The following is a 20,613-nucleotide window of genomic DNA, read 5'->3' as shown; positions in this document are numbered from 1 at the left end:
TAGGGGCAGGGGGCGGGGGTACACCGAGAAAGGAGTAGACTACACGCCGAGAGGAGGGGGCTGGAAGTCTGAGACGCTTCCAGCCTGAAGGGGCCGGCGGTTTGGCCACAGCACCCCGGACTAGCTAGCTTGTACCCGCGCGGCTAAGTGAATGGGATGGAGCCGGGACCGTCTGGCGCTGGTATGTTTATTTTTACTATAGTGGTTTAACATGCTATGAATGCGTATTCCCGAGTTATGGCTGCAGATATAGACTGCAGTTGAAAAAACGGGGTACCGTAGCCTGGCCTTAGCGTCAGGGGGATGCACAGGGAGGCTTGGTGACAAGCCCGTCTGTTGCATCGCAACGTTTACAGAGGAGAGAGTGGGAGATGGAGGGGGTTCTCTTGCAGTCTGCACGCACAACACTTTGCAGGGAACGTTATTATTTATCCAGATTTATAGCTATAGACAAGCCTTTTGCAGCGCTGACAATATCCTCAGCCATGCGCGGGGGCAGGGAGGTCGTGGGAATCTTGGTGAGGAGGGACGAGGTGAAGCCCGCCTTCAAGCAGCAGCAGCTGGCTTCACCCCGTACAGCAGACCTGCCTCTCTTTTCACTGACAGGTTATGGTTGCACACACTGTTCGGGTTGTCTAAAGAGTGCTTAACACCTATACTTTACATGCGCACGTTAGGGACACAAGCACAGGCCTAACATCTGCAGAGACGGATGAATTATTTATTTATGTGGAACCAACCAAAAATAATCCTCAATTGTGATGTCTGCACATGTTAGAGTTGACAGAACCTGTTTTTAGACTTGGAAAGAAAGCATGTGCAGTGCATTGCATTTTTTTCAGATTTACAGCTAGTGCTTATCAGTGAAAGTGAGGATCTTTATTTGGCAGTTTTCTTGGATGAGGACTGAGGTGTGGAGGCAGCCAATTAAAACCCAAACTAGGTGGTGTTTGACTTTATGCCCAGGTCTGAAGTCCACCTTTTGTGGAAAATCTTGAACCCTGGCATTGATAATCCAGCCTGGGATCTTTATTTTACTTTCGGAAAGCAGGGTTTATATATTGATAGCAGATTTTTTTTAGGATGGGTGAAGGGCCCCTGGGGGCCCCTCATCACAAAGTCTGCTTTTGTGTTTGAAGTGTGATGATTCAATGTGCTGTTTTCCTAGATTGAGCTGATTGCCATGTTTAGCTCATGGTCAACAGCCAATTATTCAGAGAGCCAACTAGTTTGGCCAAAACAATTGATGCATAATTGGCTGTTCTTTCTCATTCATGTTCTTGGTCTGTTGTGATCTCCTGATGAGGGAAGGGGTCTCCCAGTAAACATCCGCTACTGATCCTTATTTTGAAATTTTAAAATCTTATTTCATTGTAATTTTCATTGCAAATTTCATCCTTTATCATTGGCTATACTGGAGATCTGCTATTGCCGTCAAAGTCAAAATTAAATTATTCAAAAGCTACATACTGAACTCTAACTTTAAAGTAGTCATTCCCATGTGACTTGGGGTTCTTGTATGTTACATCATGGTGAAGACAGTAAGTAGTGAGTAGTCTTCATGTTGTGATGCAGCACCGAAGCTCTGCTTTAAGTCTTACCGCCCGGGAAAGACTGCTATTGTCTTGGGATATGTGAGAGCGCTGGCTCCGCTTCTCACCATCTGCCTTCACTGGCACGAGGGCGACGTGTGTGTCATTGTGTGAGTGTGCAACGATCACAACTCACTCTAGACACTTATTCTCGCACATACATGCTTTCTTGCACATAGAGTATGTGCGGTCAACACATGCCTGGTGTCTGTGTTTATGGTGTTTGTCAGACATGTTGTAGTGAGGTGTGAGTCTACACATAGATACACACACACACACACACTAACCACTGAGCATCTTTCTATGTTTAATAGCTAATGGCATTTTCTGAAGGCTAAGTGAACATATGATTGAGTGGTATGTTTGACCCAAAGATCCCCGTAGCAGCTATTTAAAGCAGGGCTTTTCCAGTTTGGGATACACAGGCGCCTTGGCCCGATGTGGGAACATGCTCAGTGCGGGACCAGAAAGGCCAAGGTCTCTTCAGCATGACCACAGCAGTACCCTGCCTCCTCCCACCTCCTCCAACACCCTACACACACACACACACACACAGGTCCCCTGATATCCATGACAATGCTGTGTTGCCGTGGTGTCTCCATGGTGAGGCTGGGAATGTAGAGGGGGCCCCCTGTGTTTGTGTGTTATGGGTGTGTGTGTTCACCGTAGCAAGGGCGCTCCCTCTGTCGTACACCCTTGTATTTGTGTGTGTGTGAGTGTGAGACAGAGGAGCAGGGCAGCTGGGGTCTTTGTTGTGGTGGAGGAGGGCTGTTCTCTGGGGACCCAGAGGTTAAGGCACTGGGCCCCTCACAGGCAGGAGTCACAGCTAGCCTCACACCAACACACAATCTAGGACCCCCTCTCTATTAGACCTCCTGACTGGTTCAAACTTGTTTTTAATACATGATACTAGTGTGGACACTGATAGTCACTGATCACTGAGATTTAAGTTGTATTCTGTGGATTACTGATGTAATGTAATAACTGATTTATTACATGTGTGTTGGACAAAGACATTTTCAGAAATTAGACTTATTTTGAAAGTGCAAAACATGTTTAGGGCTGCAACTAATGAGTATTTCATTATCGATATCATCTAAAAATAATTGTCTCAATTGATCTATAAAAGGTCAAATGATGGTGGAAAATGCCACGATAAGTTCCCAGAGTCCTCTGTAACATCTTCAAAATGTTTTGTCAGATCACCAATCCAAAAACCTCAATTTACAGACAGAAGCTGGAAATCCTCCAATTTTAGAAGCTGGAAACAGAAACAGATGTTTACCATTTTTGTTTGATGAGTTACAATTAATGGATTAGCATAATTGGTGGTCATCTGTATCAGAAACTGTTTATTGCCAAGTAACATACATTACAAGGAATTTGATGGTGCTACATTTGTTTTTTAACATATGATCTTGACATGTATAGCAGGGATGTGATCAGAAGGACAACAAAATTGTTAATGTGATAAATGAATGGGAGCTGAAATTCATTTTATATATCTTAAAAAATCACTTTTTTTCTAATGCATTCCTTTTCTTCCCCCGCCATAATTTCCATTGTCCCCCTCCCCTTCTCTCCCTTGTCCATCCTCATTTGACCTAATCTGGTTGTTCCTCCTCCTCCTCTTTATGCCTTGTCAATATCCTCCTCATCACCCTTTTATCTCATCACTTTCATAACATACCTCTCTCCCTAAATGCACATTTTGCTGCTTAACTGTTCCATTCTCATTGTTTCTCTCTTTTCCTATCTTCACTCTTCCTCTTCCTGTTCCTGCCACTCACTCTGGTGTCAACCTATCATGTCCCCCTGGCCTCTGCCTACGCTTCCTTTCCGGCTTATGCCACATTTCTCGCCCTCGCTGCCCTGTCCTCTGCTACTCACAACCACTTCCTTTGCCACCTCCTCATTTAACCGTTCTTTATCTCTTGTGTGCCTGCTTTGCCTATGAACTTCCTCTGCTTTGACTTGCTTTGTGCACATCCACTTTCCTCATTCCACTGAACCCCCTCCCCTCTGTCACCTGTCCTTGTCAATGGCTCCCTATCCCCTGTCTGTCCAGTGCCCATGGGGGCCTTCCCCCCACCCCTGCAGCAGGTGTTCCATGCCCCCCGCCGGCCAGGCATGGGTACCGTGGGCAAGCCCATCAAGCTGCTGGCCAACTACTTCGAGGTGGAGATCCCAAAGATGGATGTCTATCACTATGAGGTGGACATTAAGCCCGACAAGTGCCCACGGAGAGTCAACAGGTAATAGAACATGTGAAGTTTCACCTTCATCTGATCACAGTCACAGTGTTTCCTGTATTTATTGTCTGTGATGTTTCACATTCATCTGAAAGATCAGTACCTGTCAGTTGTCATGTGTCATAAGCAGTTATTAACTTGTGACTGCATGGCATTCATTTTAAGAAGTCAACAATCAGCTGAAATGTCTGCAGAGTGGAACAGTTTGAAATTGGATAATGAAAGCCCAACAGTCACTTGTAATCACTGTGTTGTCAGCCTTTTAGGAGGCAGCAGTAACGGCTACTTTCAACATGACCAATGCAACTGAGATTTCAATGGAATTCTTTGTAGCAATTATTTTGTGTGGGGGAAAATAACAAATAATTCAGTCTGCTCAGAACTCTTGAACTCTAAAGTATGCCTTACCTGGATTGATCTTACGAGCTTTAACATGCTTTATGTTTGCACCATGCTGCTCTTTTGTGTAGGAAAACAAATATTTGATTGGGATGCAGTATAAGTAGATATTTAGTCATAAATTACTCAAATTTGGGGAAAAAATACTTAACTTGTGAACTGCTTCTGATATTTTCAGCCGATGAAATGTAATTTCCAAACTTCAGATCACATTATATGCTTTGCTTTATATAGAAAGCAAAGCTTCTGAGAAAATCATGCTTAGTGTGACTCCTCCTCAAAAATTAAACACTAAGTATGCATGGGTTTCAGATCACATTAAGCAGTAGGAAGCCTTCTCCTCCTGCAGTAGCTGTGCCCGAGTGACCGGACTGGACAGATGGTGCAGTCAAAAGTGAATATAACTTAACCAACCCTTTCACCTTGGCTGGTGTTTATACTGCAGAGTGTGCTCGAAGAAACCCTTGTATTGGATAAAACATGTCAAATGATAGAAGTCACTGATTTGAGGGAGGATCATAAAGACATTAGTGGATAGAATTAAGTACCAATCAAGAGTCTTCTTTGGGTTCACTCAAGAAATAAACAGGCTCGCATGGATTGCTATGTGCTACATTCAATATTTTTTCTAATGGAGCCATTAGTCCCTAGACAGTTTTTAGTGGCCCCATCCAAATATTCTTTTCAGCTGTAACAAATTAAAAACAAAAAAGAGCTGCCACGACTGTCATTTGTCACATTTATTACTTTAATCCAAGCAACAAACAGTACATAAATTACAAAATTCAGGGGGGAAATGTGCTGCCTGTCTGCCTTACAGACTTTTGTCGTGGGCTCTCCAGAGAGCCAGTTCCTTTATTAAAAAAAAAAAAAAAAAAAAAAAAAAAGACTGTCTTGTTTGCCTTTGATGGGAAATGGCAACATGCCACACAATACATATGTTTGATCCAGGAGAATTTATCTTTCTATGAAGGCATGCATGTAATTCTCCCTTTTACTCAGCTTTCTCTGCTTTCAATTCCAGACTGAAATTGTAGCGTCAGCCATGTGTCTATGAGGTGGCGGTCAACAAGATATGACTGGCTATCATGTTCCACAGTTGTGTTGTGTTGTGCTGTGTGTGGAGTCATGTGTCAGTTATCAGGGACAGGCTAGAAGCAGGAATATCGGATACATGGGCTAACTTTGCTTTTTGTCAGTTTCTTGGCACTAGCCCAATCCGTGAACTCTCAAGTTTACTTTCCCAGTGTGGCTTACTAATAGCCTTGGGCCTTTGGATAATCGTCAATAATCATTTAGAAAGATAGGGTGTCAGAATCTGTCCTTCAATCTAGAAAATCTTGATAAATATTCTGCGTTTTTATTTATTTATTTATTTAACAGTCTAAACAAATAGCTACATTTCATCAGTAGTCCCTGGGCAGGTAAATTCAAAGAGGAATTATGGCATCAGATGTTATAATTCAGACAATTCTTTTATTTCTGAATTATGATAATTTTATTTAGACTTTAGCAGCTTTAATAAATTAGCTGTATTATTTCCTCAAAACCAATTAATGACTTTTCTCAAACTGAAAGGAATAACTTGACTGATTTATTTCTGTCTAGAAAAACAGCCCTGACCCAACACAAGTGTCCTCAAATAGCGTTCTGTTTTTGATTAAACAAACTATCTTTTGTTCAAATCCTTGAAGATCTCTGCAGAAAGACAAGGCTGTCCGGAGAACACTCTAGGAGAGTCCTTGAGCTTTGGTGTCTTCCTAATTAAGAAGGATATGAACAGAAACGGAAACAAATGAACATCCTATTTGTAATTAAACTAAGAAAACCTGAAATTCTAAAGAAGAATCCTTGAACATTGCATGTGGTAGTGCCACCTTCTGTAACACTGAGAGAGGGTCTTTGAGCGTCAGTCTCTTTCGGTGTGAGACAAAGGTTTCAAGAAGGCATACAAAGGTCAAGCCCTTTGACCTCTTTCTTTTCAGAACAACTCCTCATCCCCCACACTATGAAGGCCAAGGCACCATGCATTGAATGGTGGCCCCCTGGCCACACCCTCACTCTTTTTGTCCTTGCCTCTCCTCCTGTGACCATGAGATATTGCACCCACCAGCTGTATCGTGCTTGATCAATATTCTATCATCTTGAGTACTGCCCCCCCCCGATCACAATAGAGCGATGGGTTTAATTGGCAGGGTCTCTTTCTGTTTCTCTGCATGTTAATCCCACATTGTGTTTGTGTGTGTCATTTCCTACAGGGAGGTGGTGGAATACATGGTGCAACACTTCAAGCCCCAGCTCTTTGGCGACAGGAAACCAGTGTATGACGGCAAGAAGAACATCTACACGGTGCTAGCGCTTCCTATTGGGAGTGAGAAGGTAGATGTTTGCAGTGGTATTGCATTACACTGATACACCATGCCACTATTACCATCTAATTTCTCCTCGAGGATCAATAAAGTCCATTTTAATCCCTGTACAACTTCACTGGACTTGAAGACAAGCTGAGGTCATGCTTTGAATTCAGTCAAGTAATTTTACACATTCATCATTTTCACCTTCCCACCTCCTCCAATTAGGTACACTCTAGTGGGCTGCTCATTTTTCTCCCCACCTGAAGGATGCTACCACCCACTGGGTGGGGGGAGGGAAGTCTGGTTTGGCTTCCACCAGTCTGTGTGCCACACCAACTAACTTCTCCTTAGGGATCAATAAAATAAATATCAATAAAGTCAAGTCCCTGTTAGAACGGGAATTACACTATTTCTCTAGGGGAGGAAGGGTTATCTGAAAAACACTGAATAGAAGGCACTGCAGGCACTGCAGAGCACATATGTCTATCCGTTTATAAGAACCATAAACACCTACTGTTTTATGGAACACTGTTACTGTCTGGTTGGATGCTGGACTATTTGAGCACAAAGAGTTCTGCTTTCTGTTATTTCTAATCTTAAAGGTGTAGTTTGACATTTTGGGAAATGCGCTTATTTTTTCTTTTTTGCAGAGAGTTATATAAGGAGATCAATACCGTTCTCATATCATTCTGGTAAATGTAAGGCCACAGCCAGTTAGCTTATCTTAGCATAAATACTGTAAACGGGGAAATAGCTAGTCTGGCTCTGTCCAAGCGAGTCTCCGCTGGTTGCTTGGCAACCGCGCGTTGATGCAAAGACTGCAGGAAGTCACTGCTCCTGGCCAAGAAATAGTCCAGCCTAACCTAACCTAACATAACCTCCTCCAAAACTGCATTTTTACACTTTTTGATTGAGCAAATTAAGCATATTAAACAAATGAGATATAATGTGTTCATTAGTGAGTTTTAGAAGTGCTGGTATGCGGATTTTGTTACTTTCGTACAGAGCCAGGCTAGCTATTTCACCCAGTTTCCAGTCTTTATACTGAGCTAAACGAATGGGCTGCTGGCTGTAGCTTCATATTTACTGTACACACTTGAGAGTGGTATTGATTTTCTCACCCAAGTGTATGTGTATGACAATTTCTTTAAGGATTTAGAGCCATTTACTATGACATACAAAGGAGATACATATTTAGGAGCTCATACAGCAGTGGAAACAAAAACATTAGGAAAGCAAAACCTTGCAAGCTCATGGATTGTTGTAATGTAACCAGACTGTAGGCTGACTTAAGTGATGTGTAGTAGGCAAGGTGTTTTTAACCACCCTTTATAATGTGAAATACCTTCTTGAATTATGAATCCTATATGAAATTGTGTTTCCAGTATACAGCGCAGCCTAATTATTTGTTTTTCAGACATGTTCTTTACCTCTCCTCTCCTTTTCTGTCCTTTCTGTCTTCTATTCCTCCAGGTGGATTTTGAGGTAACCATCCCAGGTGAGGGTAAGGACCGAATCTTCAAGGTGTCCATCCGTTGGCTGGCCAAAGTGTCATGGCGCCTGCTGCAGGAAACTCTGGTCAGCGGCCGGCTGCAGGTCCCCCTCGACTCGGTTCAAGCCCTGGATGTGGCCATGCGCCACCTGGCCTCTATGAGGTACACCATATGAACCTTTTCTCTCTTAGTTACACCAGTACAGACACAAACACACATATGTACACATACTGTAACACCCCTACTCCTGTCAAACCGTCTGTTTAGTTAGATAATGTGTTATATGCATGTAAATCTTAAAAGCAGAGAGTCATGTTTTTTGCCACGTTTTGTTGACATAACTGTGCAGCATAGTAAGGTTAACTGGGTTGTTCCATTCACTTGCATCATAGCTCCAGGGGTCAGAGTCACTAAACAAAAGATGCTTGTTAGTTGAGACCTGTGCGAAAGTGCCCACTGAACAATGCTGAGCTGGAGAATAATGATAACTGGCTTGAGGACTTGACCTGAAAATGGTCAAAAAGATGACATGAGACGACAGCTTTACTGGACATGAAGTCACTCTGAGATCATGCTTTAAATTCAGTGAAGTCATTTTGCACATTCATCATTTTCACTTTCCCACCTCCTCCAATTAGGTACACTCCAGTGGGCCGCTCATTTTTCTCCCCACCTGAAGGATACTACCACCCACTGGGTGGGGGGAGGGAAGTCTGGTTTGGCTTCCACCAGTCTGTGCGCCCCGCCATGTGGAAGATGATGCTTAACATTGATGGTGAGTCACTGAAGACCTGCTCACCAGAGTGTGTGTAGTCAGTCAGTGATCTCATTGTTTTTTACTGACAGTGCATGACTAGGCAGAAACAATGAGACAGAAATGTGAAAAGTAAAATTAACTCTGGAACCAAAGAAGATTTGAACCACCAATCATTATATTATTTATAATTATGATATCATAAGTACAAGTATAGGCTTATGTTTTCCTTTCTATTGGTCTACTGCTTGTAACATTAATTTGGTTCTGATAAATGCCTTAAATGGTGGCGTAAAGGCTCATAAAAGTTGTGGACATCTATGCACCTTTTGTTAAGTTGCTCTTCTCTGACTTGTATGGACTTATTGCTGCTCACTGTCTCCCTCTAGTGTCTGCCACGGCCTTCTACAAAGCCCAGCCTGTAATTGAATTCATGTGTGAGGTTTTGGACATTCGCAATATCGACGAGCAGCCCAAGACCCTCACTGACTCGCAAAGGGTCCGCTTCACCAAGGAGATTAAAGGTGGGCTACTGTACTGGCCGTTGTGAAAGTGCCCTCCAAAGACACCATGATAAGCACTCAACAAGAAAATACATTTACATATTCATGCCCCTGTCTAAAGATTGTTTGCTTACTTCACACCTGGCAAATGCATTTCAAAACTCTTCCTCGACCTTATACATAAGTTACTGCCTTTGGTTATCAGGGACATTTAAACCTTTTAACTTTGTGATTGTGGTGCTTTGTCATTTCATGAGAAGCTCTTATTTTGCTTTCAATGATCACATCTCTCTGTCTGTTTCTGTTAATGCTTGTGTACCCCACCTATTGGTTGCATTACCAGGCCTGAAGGTGGAGGTGACCCACTGTGGCCAAATGAAGAGGAAGTATCGTGTATGCAATGTCACCCGACGACCTGCCAGCCACCAGACGTAAGTATGCAGACAGTATTAAATTACATTATGTTACATTCATTTAGCAGCTGCTTTTGTAAGTGACGTTACAATAAGCAGGCAACCACATGCATGACGGCTATGGACATGAGGTCAAACACACCCATTGTTTATCTTTATGCATACATCAACATTATTAGGATATGCCCAAATTGGCTACATAGATCTGAATAATCTACGTAGATATGAATAATAAGTTTGCCATAAAGATAGTCTTGTAGCTTGTTTTGACCAAATAGTGCCAGGTGAGCTGCAGGAACACATTTCAGGAACTAAACTACGAGCAGTGAATTCCCCTTTACACATTCCTGTTTGCGTTTCCACCGCATCTGAAGAACCATGAAGATAAGACAAATTAGAGCATTGACAGATTAAATTAACGATGGTGGTGTCTGAAATGCATTTTTTTCACGTGAGGAAACAACAACACAGAGCCACCCTGTTGTTCTCTGTAGTCAGTGTTGCATGATTCTGATGTTTGAATGAATGAAAAGGAGACATGCAGAGGTAGAAAAGGACACTGAAACCTCCAGAATGCCTGTCTCCAGTTCAGTTCGCTCTGCTGAGTGTTGGTATTTATTTTTGCTAAAGTTTTGTCTCTCTTGTTCACTTTCTTTGTTTTTTCATTGCCACTCCCTCTCTCTCACTCACTCACTAGCCCTCTCGACTGCCTTTCCCCCTGTCTCTCTTTTATCTGACTCTTTTTTTCTTGGCACTTTCTCTGCACCGGGAACTCTCCTAGAGGAACTATATTAATCCGTAGTTCCTGCAGTTGAAACGCAGGTAAAGTTCCAGATTTCCTCAAAAGATTCTCGGTCCCCTGGGAAGGTTTCTGCGGTGGAAACGCCTCATTATCCTCTTATACAAACAAGCATTCATCAGTATTTTATCAAATTATTTATTGTTAGTGCTGAAATGATACGGCATATGTATTAATAGTTTGGCATATTTGGCTCAAACAGTGAAAACAAACATTCTGTTTATAGCCTGACAGAAAGTGAGAGTTGCTTGCTCTTCTTTTCTTTATTTAATATCATAAGGCTGCTTTTATACAACACTTTGGAATCTGATAAGTTGTGGTTGGCCTGTGATGCACTGAAATGACATTTGTCACTGATGTCCCACACACTCTAACCATGCAGGGGTGTATCCACTCAAAATCTTCATATACCTTAACAGCAAAGGCAACTTCTACATCTTCATTCTTTTTACCAGATCACATAATAGTTCGTTTTTTGTTTTTTCTACCAGGTTTCCCCTCCAGCTCGAAAGTGGGCAGACAGTAGAATGTACAGTAGCCCAGTACTTCAAGCAGAAGTACAACCTGCAGCTAAAATACCCCCACCTACCCTGTCTACAGGTGGGGCAGGAGCAGAAGCACACCTACCTGCCCCTGGAGGTGAGGAAGGGATCAAGGATGATTTAACTGTGATACGATAACTGATTTATTTATTTTTATTTAATGATTTAACCAATAGAGTGTTCATATGTAACAACACCATGTACACTGACTATTTTGAGATGCATCCAGTATCAGTACATGTGAGTAACCACTGTTTACACCCTAATGACTCTGGATTTACTTGTTCCAGGTTTGTAACATTGTAGCAGGTCAACGATGCATCAAGAAACTGACTGATAATCAGACCTCCACTATGATCAAAGCCACAGCTCGCTCCGCACCCGACAGACAAGAGGAGATCAGCAGGCTGGTGAGTTGTAAAGACAACTGGTGGGTAGAGGCCACACAATTGATGCAACAACAGTGTGTAGTAGTACAGTGTGTATGACTCTGTGATTTATGTGAGATGTGATGAATGTCCTTCACTGTCCACAGATGAAAAACGCTAACTTCAACCTAGACCCATACATCCAGGAGTTTGGGATCAAGGTGAAAGATGACATGGCTGAGGTGACGGGCAGGGTGCTTCCAGCCCCTATCCTGCAGTATGGAGGACGGGTAATACGTTGTTCATTTATTATTTTAAATATCAGTTTTTGAAGTAGGGACACTGCAAACAAAAATCCTTGAGTTGCAGTTTTTCACACACAGTACTGTACATATTTTTGCTGTCGATCTGACCTAATTTGGTTCACACTTTATGTCCTCTGGTCCTCTCTTACACAGAACCGTGCCATAGCTACACCCAACCAGGGAGTGTGGGACATGAGGGGGAAGCAGTTTTATAACGGCATCGAGATCAAAGTGTGGGCGATTGCCTGCTTTGCCCCCCAGAAACAGTGCAGAGAAGAGGTGCTCAAGTAAGTATTAATGAGTAGTAACAGTGGGAATTCATTTTTGGGAGGGAATTAAGTACATTTCCCCACAAGATTCTTGCATTTGATAGTCATTAGATCCTTAGATCCTAATTTAGCTGCTAGCAAGAGATCCACAACGCCATATTTAGCCTACATTCAATAATATTTGCTTATGGCAGGGATACAGTGCAAGACAGCAGTATGAAAAACCTTAGCCTTAGCTTTAGCTTGCTGAGTTTTACTACTCTGGTTTCCTCTCAGGAACTTCACAGACCAACTGCGTAAAATCTCCAAGGATGCTGGGATGCCAATTCAGGGCCAGCCATGCTTCTGTAAATACGCCCAGGGAGCGGACAGTGTGGAGCCCATGTTCAGACACCTGAAGAACACCTACTCTGGACTGCAGCTCATCATCGTCATTCTGCCAGGAAAAACCCCTGTCTATGGTAGGCTATGTTATTTTTTTCTTGTTTGTCATGATGAGAGTCATTGTTTTTGAACAAACAAATAAGTACTACAAGAAGAAAATGTCTAAAATAGTCATCAAACCATCTAAAGACATACTTTAACCTGCTGAACTTCTCAAAATACTACCTCAGCTTTTTAGCTTCATGTCCCATTTCCAAACTGTCTCCTTTAGCGGAGGTAAAGCGTGTGGGAGACACCCTCTTGGGCATGGCCACGCAGTGTGTCCAGGTGAAGAACGTGGTGAAGACGTCACCTCAGACCCTCTCCAACCTCTGCCTCAAGATCAACGTGAAGCTGGGAGGCATCAACAATATCCTGGTACCTCATCAGCGGTGAGCCTTTGTTTGAATTAGAGGACAACAGTGGGAATAATTCGGCTGTCACATATGAACGGGTGTCTGACCCTTGTGTAACCATTCATGCTAGACCACAGGTGTGTGTGCCTGCCATAGAATTATACCCTCCATATTGTAAAAAAGTACATTTTATATTGAAGAATTTATCGACTTTCAGTCAGTGCGGCTCCTACAATATTAACACCTGAGATGCACATTTTGTATTGTACTATTTGGTCTCCTATTGCAACAACTTGCACGTCATGGTTTAAGTTTATGTATTTGAAGCCCACAAAGTCCTGCTGGATGACATTACTGTAGCCTGTGACGATAATACAACTCCTCAAAAGCAACCCAGTACTGCCTTAATGAGCAAGTCTAATTTGCATCTCCTCCTCCATTTGCTCTCTCAGGTCAGCAGTGTTTCAGCAGCCGGTTATCTTCCTGGGAGCAGACGTCACGCACCCCCCTGCTGGAGATGGCAAGAAGCCCTCCATTACTGCTGTAAGTCTCAGAAATAACGCCTTCATTAAATAACACAAGTTGACCTTGAACACAATCTCAGGAAAAGGAAGGGAATGTGCAACTAATGCGTGTCACAAAGTCAAAGTCAGGCCACTTGTCAGATTCGGGCGTGCTGGTTAAGCCCATGTGTGGGGGACACTTGAGTGCTTTTGGCTCTGGTAGCTTATGACAGACATTTCTTCTTATTACTTGTAGACTAAATGATTATTTGATTAATCAAAACAGTCCAGGTTATTTGATAATGGAAATAAGTGTTAGTTGCAACAGTAGATCATGTAATTATTGCCAGTCTATTGTTTAAAGATCATAGGCTGTAGAAAGACAACAGGTCTGACATAACCCACAGGTTTCGGCAGGGATGTTTTAAAGACTGGTCTTGGGTTTTCTGTTTATCGCTATCTTTCAGGCACTGGAGCCAGAAAATCCAGACTTAGGTACTATTTTGTCTAAGTGGATTGGCTGCAGCACAATATTTAAACATACTTGTTATGTTTTAGTATAACTCTAAAACTGTCCCCCAGACAAACATTAGAAGAGAAATCAGCTTTTGAGGCCCTTGTTGGTGAAAAATATTGTCTTTCTAGTTCAAGAGAGAAGTATTTTTCTTCGACTTCAGTACAGTCAGGGTTTTTTTTTCTACAGTAGTGGCCATTATAACAGCAGCTTAAGGCACTAGGCTGCCACTTGGTATAGATACACCAACAAGTAATTAATTTTTATTTTATTTTTTTTTATTAATTTCTTTTTTAATTTAATTTCACAGAATTGATCAGCATGATTGTCAGGCAGGTTCTGTTCACTGCTGCTGTTAGTGTTGGACACAGCAACCTTTTAAGAGCAATGGATAAGGATTTGAACCTTGGTCTTTCTGGTGGCAGTTCAGGTGCTAAGTTGGCAGGGGCACTCCTTTTTGTATAGGCAAATCAAAAAACAACAAGGGCATGTAAATAATGCAAATGACCTCAAGGTGTCATAAAAAAGTAAACGCACACGGTTGTGGTTGCTTGGTGACAGTGGCCCTGGGTGGCTACGGTGCACAGCAGGGCTGGTAAGAGAAGAATCCCACAGCCATAGATAGTATGTTTGAGGCAGAAGAGCTTTAACACCTTTTTAATCTTGAACACAGACAAAAAGTTAATTTAAACACTGTAGAGGAAACGTCTCTACATTCTGCTCATATGTGAGGATTTGTTATGTATTTGACTGTTATGGTAACATGAATGAACAATAGAAATGGGGAATACGATTATGCTTTTTGACTGTTGGATAGATGAAATTAATTCATCACCTTGGACTCTGGTATCTTGGGGTGGGCATTGATAATTCATTTTGGCCCTTATTTACAGCTTTAGTCAGTATTGTGTACTCTCAGGCCATTCATAACACTTAGCAAGAAATTAGGCTGTAGAAATGTTTTGGCTGATCAGGACATTTCACCAACACTCTTGTCTGATGCATTAAACCAGTGGTAAATGCACAGACGCACCCTGCTTTGAAAAGTCTATTTCATGAGAAACGTCTGCAGTCAATCTGACTTTTGGTTTAGACTCGGATACACAATAAATTAGGCTGAATGAAGGAAAAAGTAGCAAGAGAGGAGTTGGTGAAGGATAAAGGGAAACAAATGGCTCATCACTGACTCACGTTCAAAAAGGAAATGACGTCAACCCTCGTCCGCCCTTGACCTCAGCTCCGCTGTGGTTGGTTGTGTTGTTGCCTAGCAATTATGACAAATGCTTGAGTCACACACAGAGAGGATGGGAGAGGAGAGTGGGTTTGTCTTGAGCCTCCTAACTGAGGAGAAAACTGGTGAAACATTATGATTGTAGTACAGTGTAAGACGGAAGGGGTTGAGATTCCATGAAGAGCACAACAGACTTCTTATACTCTTGCTAACTCTTTCCATACCTTTACTTCATTCAGATCACAATATGAAAAATACTATTTAAAAAGATGGTACTATTTTGTGTGACATTAACATTTGACGGAAGAAAAACTAAAGGGGGATGTTGAGCCTCCCACACTTCCCAGTGGAAGCCTCTAGAGGATGCTAATGTACAAATATACTCACGACTCATAACAGTGAAAGGACAATGAGAGTGTTGCCGTGTGAATCCTGTTTTTTTATTTTTATACTTTTCTCTGGAACATGTTTTGTTGTTTTTTTATGCTTCTTTTTATGTGGAAATGGCTAAATTTATAAAATGCAGCAACTGAAGAATACTAACAAAATGTACGCAGAAGTACAGATTGAGTCCTACTCAAAGACATTAAGTAGATAGATTTTCTACTAACATGGTTTTCTTTGTTTCTCCATTATACATTTGATTAATTCCTTTATGCAAAGCGCCATAATATAAGGCACACTTTTTTGCATATGTGTTACCAGTGCAAATCAAATCACTAAGCCTGTTTAACTCCCTTCCTCCTGTCTCTTCCAGGTGGTAGGCAGTATGGATGCACATCCCAGCAGATACTGTGCCACAGTGCGAGTCCAGAGACCCCGGCAGGAGATCATTGAAGATTTGTCTTACATGGTGCGAGAACTGCTAATTCAGTTCTACAAATCGACCCGGTTCAAACCCACCAGGATCATTTTCTACAGAGATGGAGTTCCTGAGGGACAGTTGCCACAGGTAATATGGCATCATGGTAGTTGAAACCGATGGGACTTCTTTGATGGTTGACTCCACTGAATTGTCAAAAATATGTAAAAATGCACAATTTCTTATTACGTAATTTGCATAATGATGTGATGTTGGCTAAGTGCATTTTATCATTTTCTATGAATTTAACTATATCAGCTTGAGTGCTAATAAACAATGTTCTTGTATGTAGATTCTGCACTACGAGCTCCTGGCCATCAGAGATGCCTGCATCAAGTTGGAGAAAGACTATCAGCCAGGCATCACCTATATTGTGGTGCAGAAACGCCACCACACACGCCTCTTCTGTGCTGATAAGTCTGAAAGGGTGAGCTTTCTATTTTCCAACACATTTGTTTTTAATCTGGTCTCTTTTCATACTTACACACTTCTTTTCATATGTTTAATAATTATCATCTTGTGTTTTCTTTTGATAGATTGGGAAGAGTGGGAATATTCCTGCAGGGACTACAGTGGACACCAGCATCACTCATCCCTTTGAGTTTGACTTCTACCTGTGCAGCCATGCAGGCATACAGGTAACAACAACAGAACCAGAATGTTTTTGCGCTCTGTAATAAAGTTTTTGAAATCCCAGAGTAGATTATAAGGCTGAATGACCCCAAAACCCTACATATCACATTTGGTTGGTTTACATAGCCAGTTTTTGTACACGTCTCATCTCATTTTATTGCCTTTTCTCCGTCTCCAGGGTACCAGCCGACCGTCACATTACTATGTCTTATGGGACGACAATCGTTTCACGGCTGATGAGTTGCAGATTCTAACGTACCAGTTGTGCCACACTTACGTGCGTTGTACCCGCTCAGTGTCCATCCCTGCGCCAGCCTACTATGCTCGGCTTGTGGCCTTCCGTGCCCGCTACCATCTGGTGGACAAAGAACATGACAGGTTAGTGCGGTCATGAAAGATATAACACAAGATTTCTCATGACCTGGTTTTGGGTTCCCAAGCTTCTTACAACCCACAGAGATTTAAACGTGACATAGGCCTTCTTCTCTATTCTGTTTTTAGAAGCAGTAAAATATTTAAAACATATTTACTTTCCTTATCACAAATATATCAAATGTAAAGTCCATCAGTCTCAATATAAGTGTTCTGCCACACTCTGCATATGAAGTGACCCCAAGTTTGAGAGACGGTGCCATTGGTTATTCCAATAATCGCATATGAAGTGTCACTGATCTTTGTTTCCCGTCATCTCTCTGCAGTGGAGAGGGCAGCCATGTGTCTGGTCAGAGTAACGGTCGGGATCCCCAGGCTCTGGCGAAAGCTGTTCAGATTCACCACGACACCCTGAGGACCATGTACTTCGCCTGAGCTACACCACCCATCACCACCATTGATCCCTCCCACCTCATTTCTACCTGAGTGGGCACGCGGCCCACCACCACCACCACCTCATCCCCATCCCTTATTCCCAATGACTTCCCACCACACATACTCCACCTGCCAGTCATTCACTCAAATCCAAGAAACATAAGGCCCTTCACCTGTAAAACACAGGCAGACTCTACAGCCTCATGCACTCAAAAGGTTTTGAATATTATTATTATTATTATTATTATTATTAATGTCATTTGTTGTTTTTACTTTACCAGGACTATTTCTCTTTTTATGTTGAATTTTTAAAACTTGGGTATTATGTAATTGTATTGAACGCTACCTTCACACTCCTGTGTATGTAAGTATGCAATATGGATGGGAGGAAAATAGGCGATGAAAAGGAAAAAAAAAATCACAAAAAACTTTTTTAACTGCCACCACGATGCTGCCTCTTTACCCATCGGAATGCCGGATGCCAGTGTTCCAAGCCCCTTAGTGTGGGGATCCTCCAGAGGGGTGGTACTGGGCACGCACACTTACATGTATCATTTTAACGTTGTCATGAACTACATTCATGTTTTTAATGTTTTTGAATAATGTTATTTTTTTAAACAGCCTTGAGGAGTCTGAGGTATGGTACATTAGCACTTAGTGTTAGCATGTAGGTGCCACCAGTCCTGCACATAAGAGTTTGTTAGTACATGTGAGGCTAGCCCTCTGGTCTTTTATTAGCAGAGACAGAAAGAGCAGGTGTAGCATATCGTAGATACAGGAGAGAAGTCCTGCAGCTCTCTCTGTGCTGGTTGGCCAGTCCCTGAGAGATTTAGCCTATAGAGGCAGGCTTAGCATAACAATAGAGGGACCATTTACATAGAGTGTATCAAATATACTTGCACCCCATGCACCTAAACCAGCATTATTAACCAGCCAAAAGTGATGCCAACCAATGGAAAAGGGGCACTTAAACGGGAAGATAATCTTTTATTCCTGTATGCGTTGCTCTTTTAGGATTTACGAGGCACTTTTTTTTTTTATTTACTTATCGATTTATTTCACTTCAAAATGATGAGACTTGTCTGTCCTGAGACTTGACCACTTTGAAGTTTTCACATCATCACTTGCATAGCTTTCAGAACAAAGAGGTAACTAAGGCAATAGGCAAGGTCAACACTCCTCTGAAGATTTGAATGCAGGCAAAAACAAAGTCTGTGATCACTTAAGTGCTGCAAAGCTGAACTCGAATTCAGCAATTGACCTTGCTCCGATCATTCTGCACATTCCAACATGTATCAGTGGAAATTACGCCACACTCTAAACTTCCACCCAAGCACTTCTTTGCGTACCTATACACACCTATCCCCATTTTTACACAAAGCTCTTCCCTCTGCAGGCATTTACAACTCATAGCCTGGATAGCAGAAGCACACACATCTCTACCCTCTCAGTCTCTTTCTTAGCATGTAGAGACCAGCCTCTTTAAATGCACTTGTCCTCTTATTTCCCTCCAAGCCAAACTGTCACTCATCACCCTTTCCATCATCTCCTTATATCCTTGCTGTCTATTCTCACTTTTAACATCACACACCTGCAGCATCCCCTGCCCCAATCCCCTAGCTTGTGTTAGCCAATCCCTTTTGGTGCTCTGTGTGCATGGGCGGCACAGATAGGGGATTGATACATTGGACAGGATGGGCCATTATTACTACTACTTAATATGCCCTGCCTTTACATCTAGTCACTTTCTGGAGTTATGAAAAAAATGCATGTAATTATTTTTTATGACTGGATATTCTGAGCCACCTTATTTTGGTTTCCTTAGAGGTAGGAGCCTTGTGCTCACCACTGCCTGTCAGTCGTTTTGCCTCGATTGTGTAATGGTTATAAAGACTGCTTTTTCCTTTGTCATTATTATTATGAATATTGTGACTAGTGTCAGAGTGTATCCTGTAGAGGGCACTGTGGAGACTGTCTCAAAATTCCACCTCAGTTGCCCTTTAAGCGCCTCAAATCTTGTCTGATGGTCAGAGCCCCTTTGAGCTGAAAGGGATCAAAAGATAAGAGATCAGATGAGTTTGATTTTTAAATCATGTTTATTAACTTGCATAATCAATATGCCTTTGTACACCGTTTTACTGATCCTTCATTGTGTCCAAGGTGATTTGTATATATAAATATATAATATTAACCTGTTATGTATTTTGGCTCACCAGTTGCCGGGCCTTTCACAGTTGGGGCCAGTGTTTTATCCCTCATTCTGTGCTAAAAAAAAAAAAAAAAAAAAATTCAGTCTGGGGACACTTCCCAGCACCACTGAAACCAGATGCAGTTCTTCACTCACTGAAGCCACAAAGCACCTTGCAAAGGGGGAAGACGAAATGGCAGTCACCCTGGAAATGCATCATGTGGACAAGGGAGAGTCCACTCCTCTCCACACAGCCTCACTGTCTGACTAAGCAATATTGAAGCCACTGATCAAGAACAGTCCTTGTCATAGCACTTCCCAATAGATTTGAATGAAAGGACATGGAAGCATATTATTTTGGCTCTGTATGTGATAGTATGGGAACTCTGTTGGGGCGGGTTATTTTTTAAAGAAAATAAAATTGTTTTTTATTACGCCTGTAGTTGTTTGTTTTTTTTACTTGCTTATAACTTGAATACTGCATAGTTTACTGTATTGTAGTTTAATCTACACTCATAAACTCATGATCCAGTCAGAACAGAAAATAAAATGGAACTTGGCTGGGTTTACACACTTCACATTACAACAGAGGAGATGTAGCCCTGAACTTTCAGTCTTAACACAAATGTAGCCAATAATTAATTGATTCTGGTGTACGATAGCCTTACAAAATACATCTTTTATCCACTAATGTATTCATAGTATTGTAAACGTAGGGTTACCTTTGGGTGAAGGAAGGCGGAGTTGATTCTTCTGACGTCTGGTGACACAGAGCCCACCTCTTCCTGTCGGTGTCAGAAAGGCAACTTCACCATATTTAGCTGGCTTGCCGAAGCCCCGCAGAGTTGATCTGTCAACCAGACTGAACATCTTGACACTTATCGGCGGACACTGTCCGGTGTTGACAGCTTTATTTTAGCACCGGGATACAAAGTACCGAAGACGACGTCGCTGGGATATGGAGCTTCGGAAACGGGGCCGTGTCAACGGCTGTTTTTAACGCGATAAAAGTAGCCATCGTCTGTCAGAATTCCAACTATCCAACAGCCGAGC

General features: G+C 42.1%; 1 protein-coding gene across 2 annotated transcripts; it reads left to right on the top strand.

The window, feature by feature from the left end:
- Positions 1-156: 156 nt before the first annotated feature.
- Positions 157-17,413, top strand: ago1 (argonaute RISC component 1). Of its 2 annotated transcripts, none has more exons than XM_070912363.1 (19): positions 157-181; positions 3,661-3,847; positions 6,502-6,622; positions 8,071-8,252; positions 8,729-8,865; positions 9,234-9,368; positions 9,691-9,778; positions 11,051-11,198; positions 11,392-11,511; positions 11,637-11,759; positions 11,928-12,061; positions 12,320-12,504; positions 12,699-12,858; positions 13,275-13,365; positions 15,828-16,022; positions 16,225-16,359; positions 16,469-16,570; positions 16,744-16,943; positions 17,264-17,413. In XM_070912363.1, exons 1-19 carry the CDS (start codon positions 157-159, stop codon positions 17,370-17,372), a joined length of 2,577 nt encoding a protein of 858 aa, XP_070768464.1. In that variant the 3' UTR covers positions 17,373-17,413. The 2 variants fall into 2 exon arrangements, with proteins under 2 accessions (XP_070768464.1, XP_070768466.1); XM_070912365.1 differs by lacking the exon at positions 157-181 and adding an exon at positions 11,851-11,868 and having other exon boundaries at positions 3,714-3,847; positions 11,637-11,762.
- Positions 17,414-20,613: the final 3,200 nt, after the last annotated feature.

The sequence above is a fragment of the Enoplosus armatus genome, chromosome 9 (assembly GCF_043641665.1).
Source record: "Enoplosus armatus isolate fEnoArm2 chromosome 9, fEnoArm2.hap1, whole genome shotgun sequence".
NCBI classification, from domain to species: domain Eukaryota; kingdom Metazoa; phylum Chordata; class Actinopteri; order Centrarchiformes; family Enoplosidae; genus Enoplosus; species Enoplosus armatus.
This window is presented reverse-complemented; position numbering and strand designations above follow the sequence as displayed.

Coding starts and splice junctions, on each gene's coding strand:
- ago1 (XM_070912363.1), top strand. CDS start 157: ATGGAGCCGGGACCGTCTGGCGCTG. Junction 9,369..9,690: donor CTTCACCAAGGAGATTAAAG/GTGGGCTACTGT, acceptor TTGCATTACCAG/GCCTGAAGGTGGAGGTGACC. Junction 16,023..16,224: donor CTGAGGGACAGTTGCCACAG/GTAATATGGCAT, acceptor TCTTGTATGTAG/ATTCTGCACTACGAGCTCCT.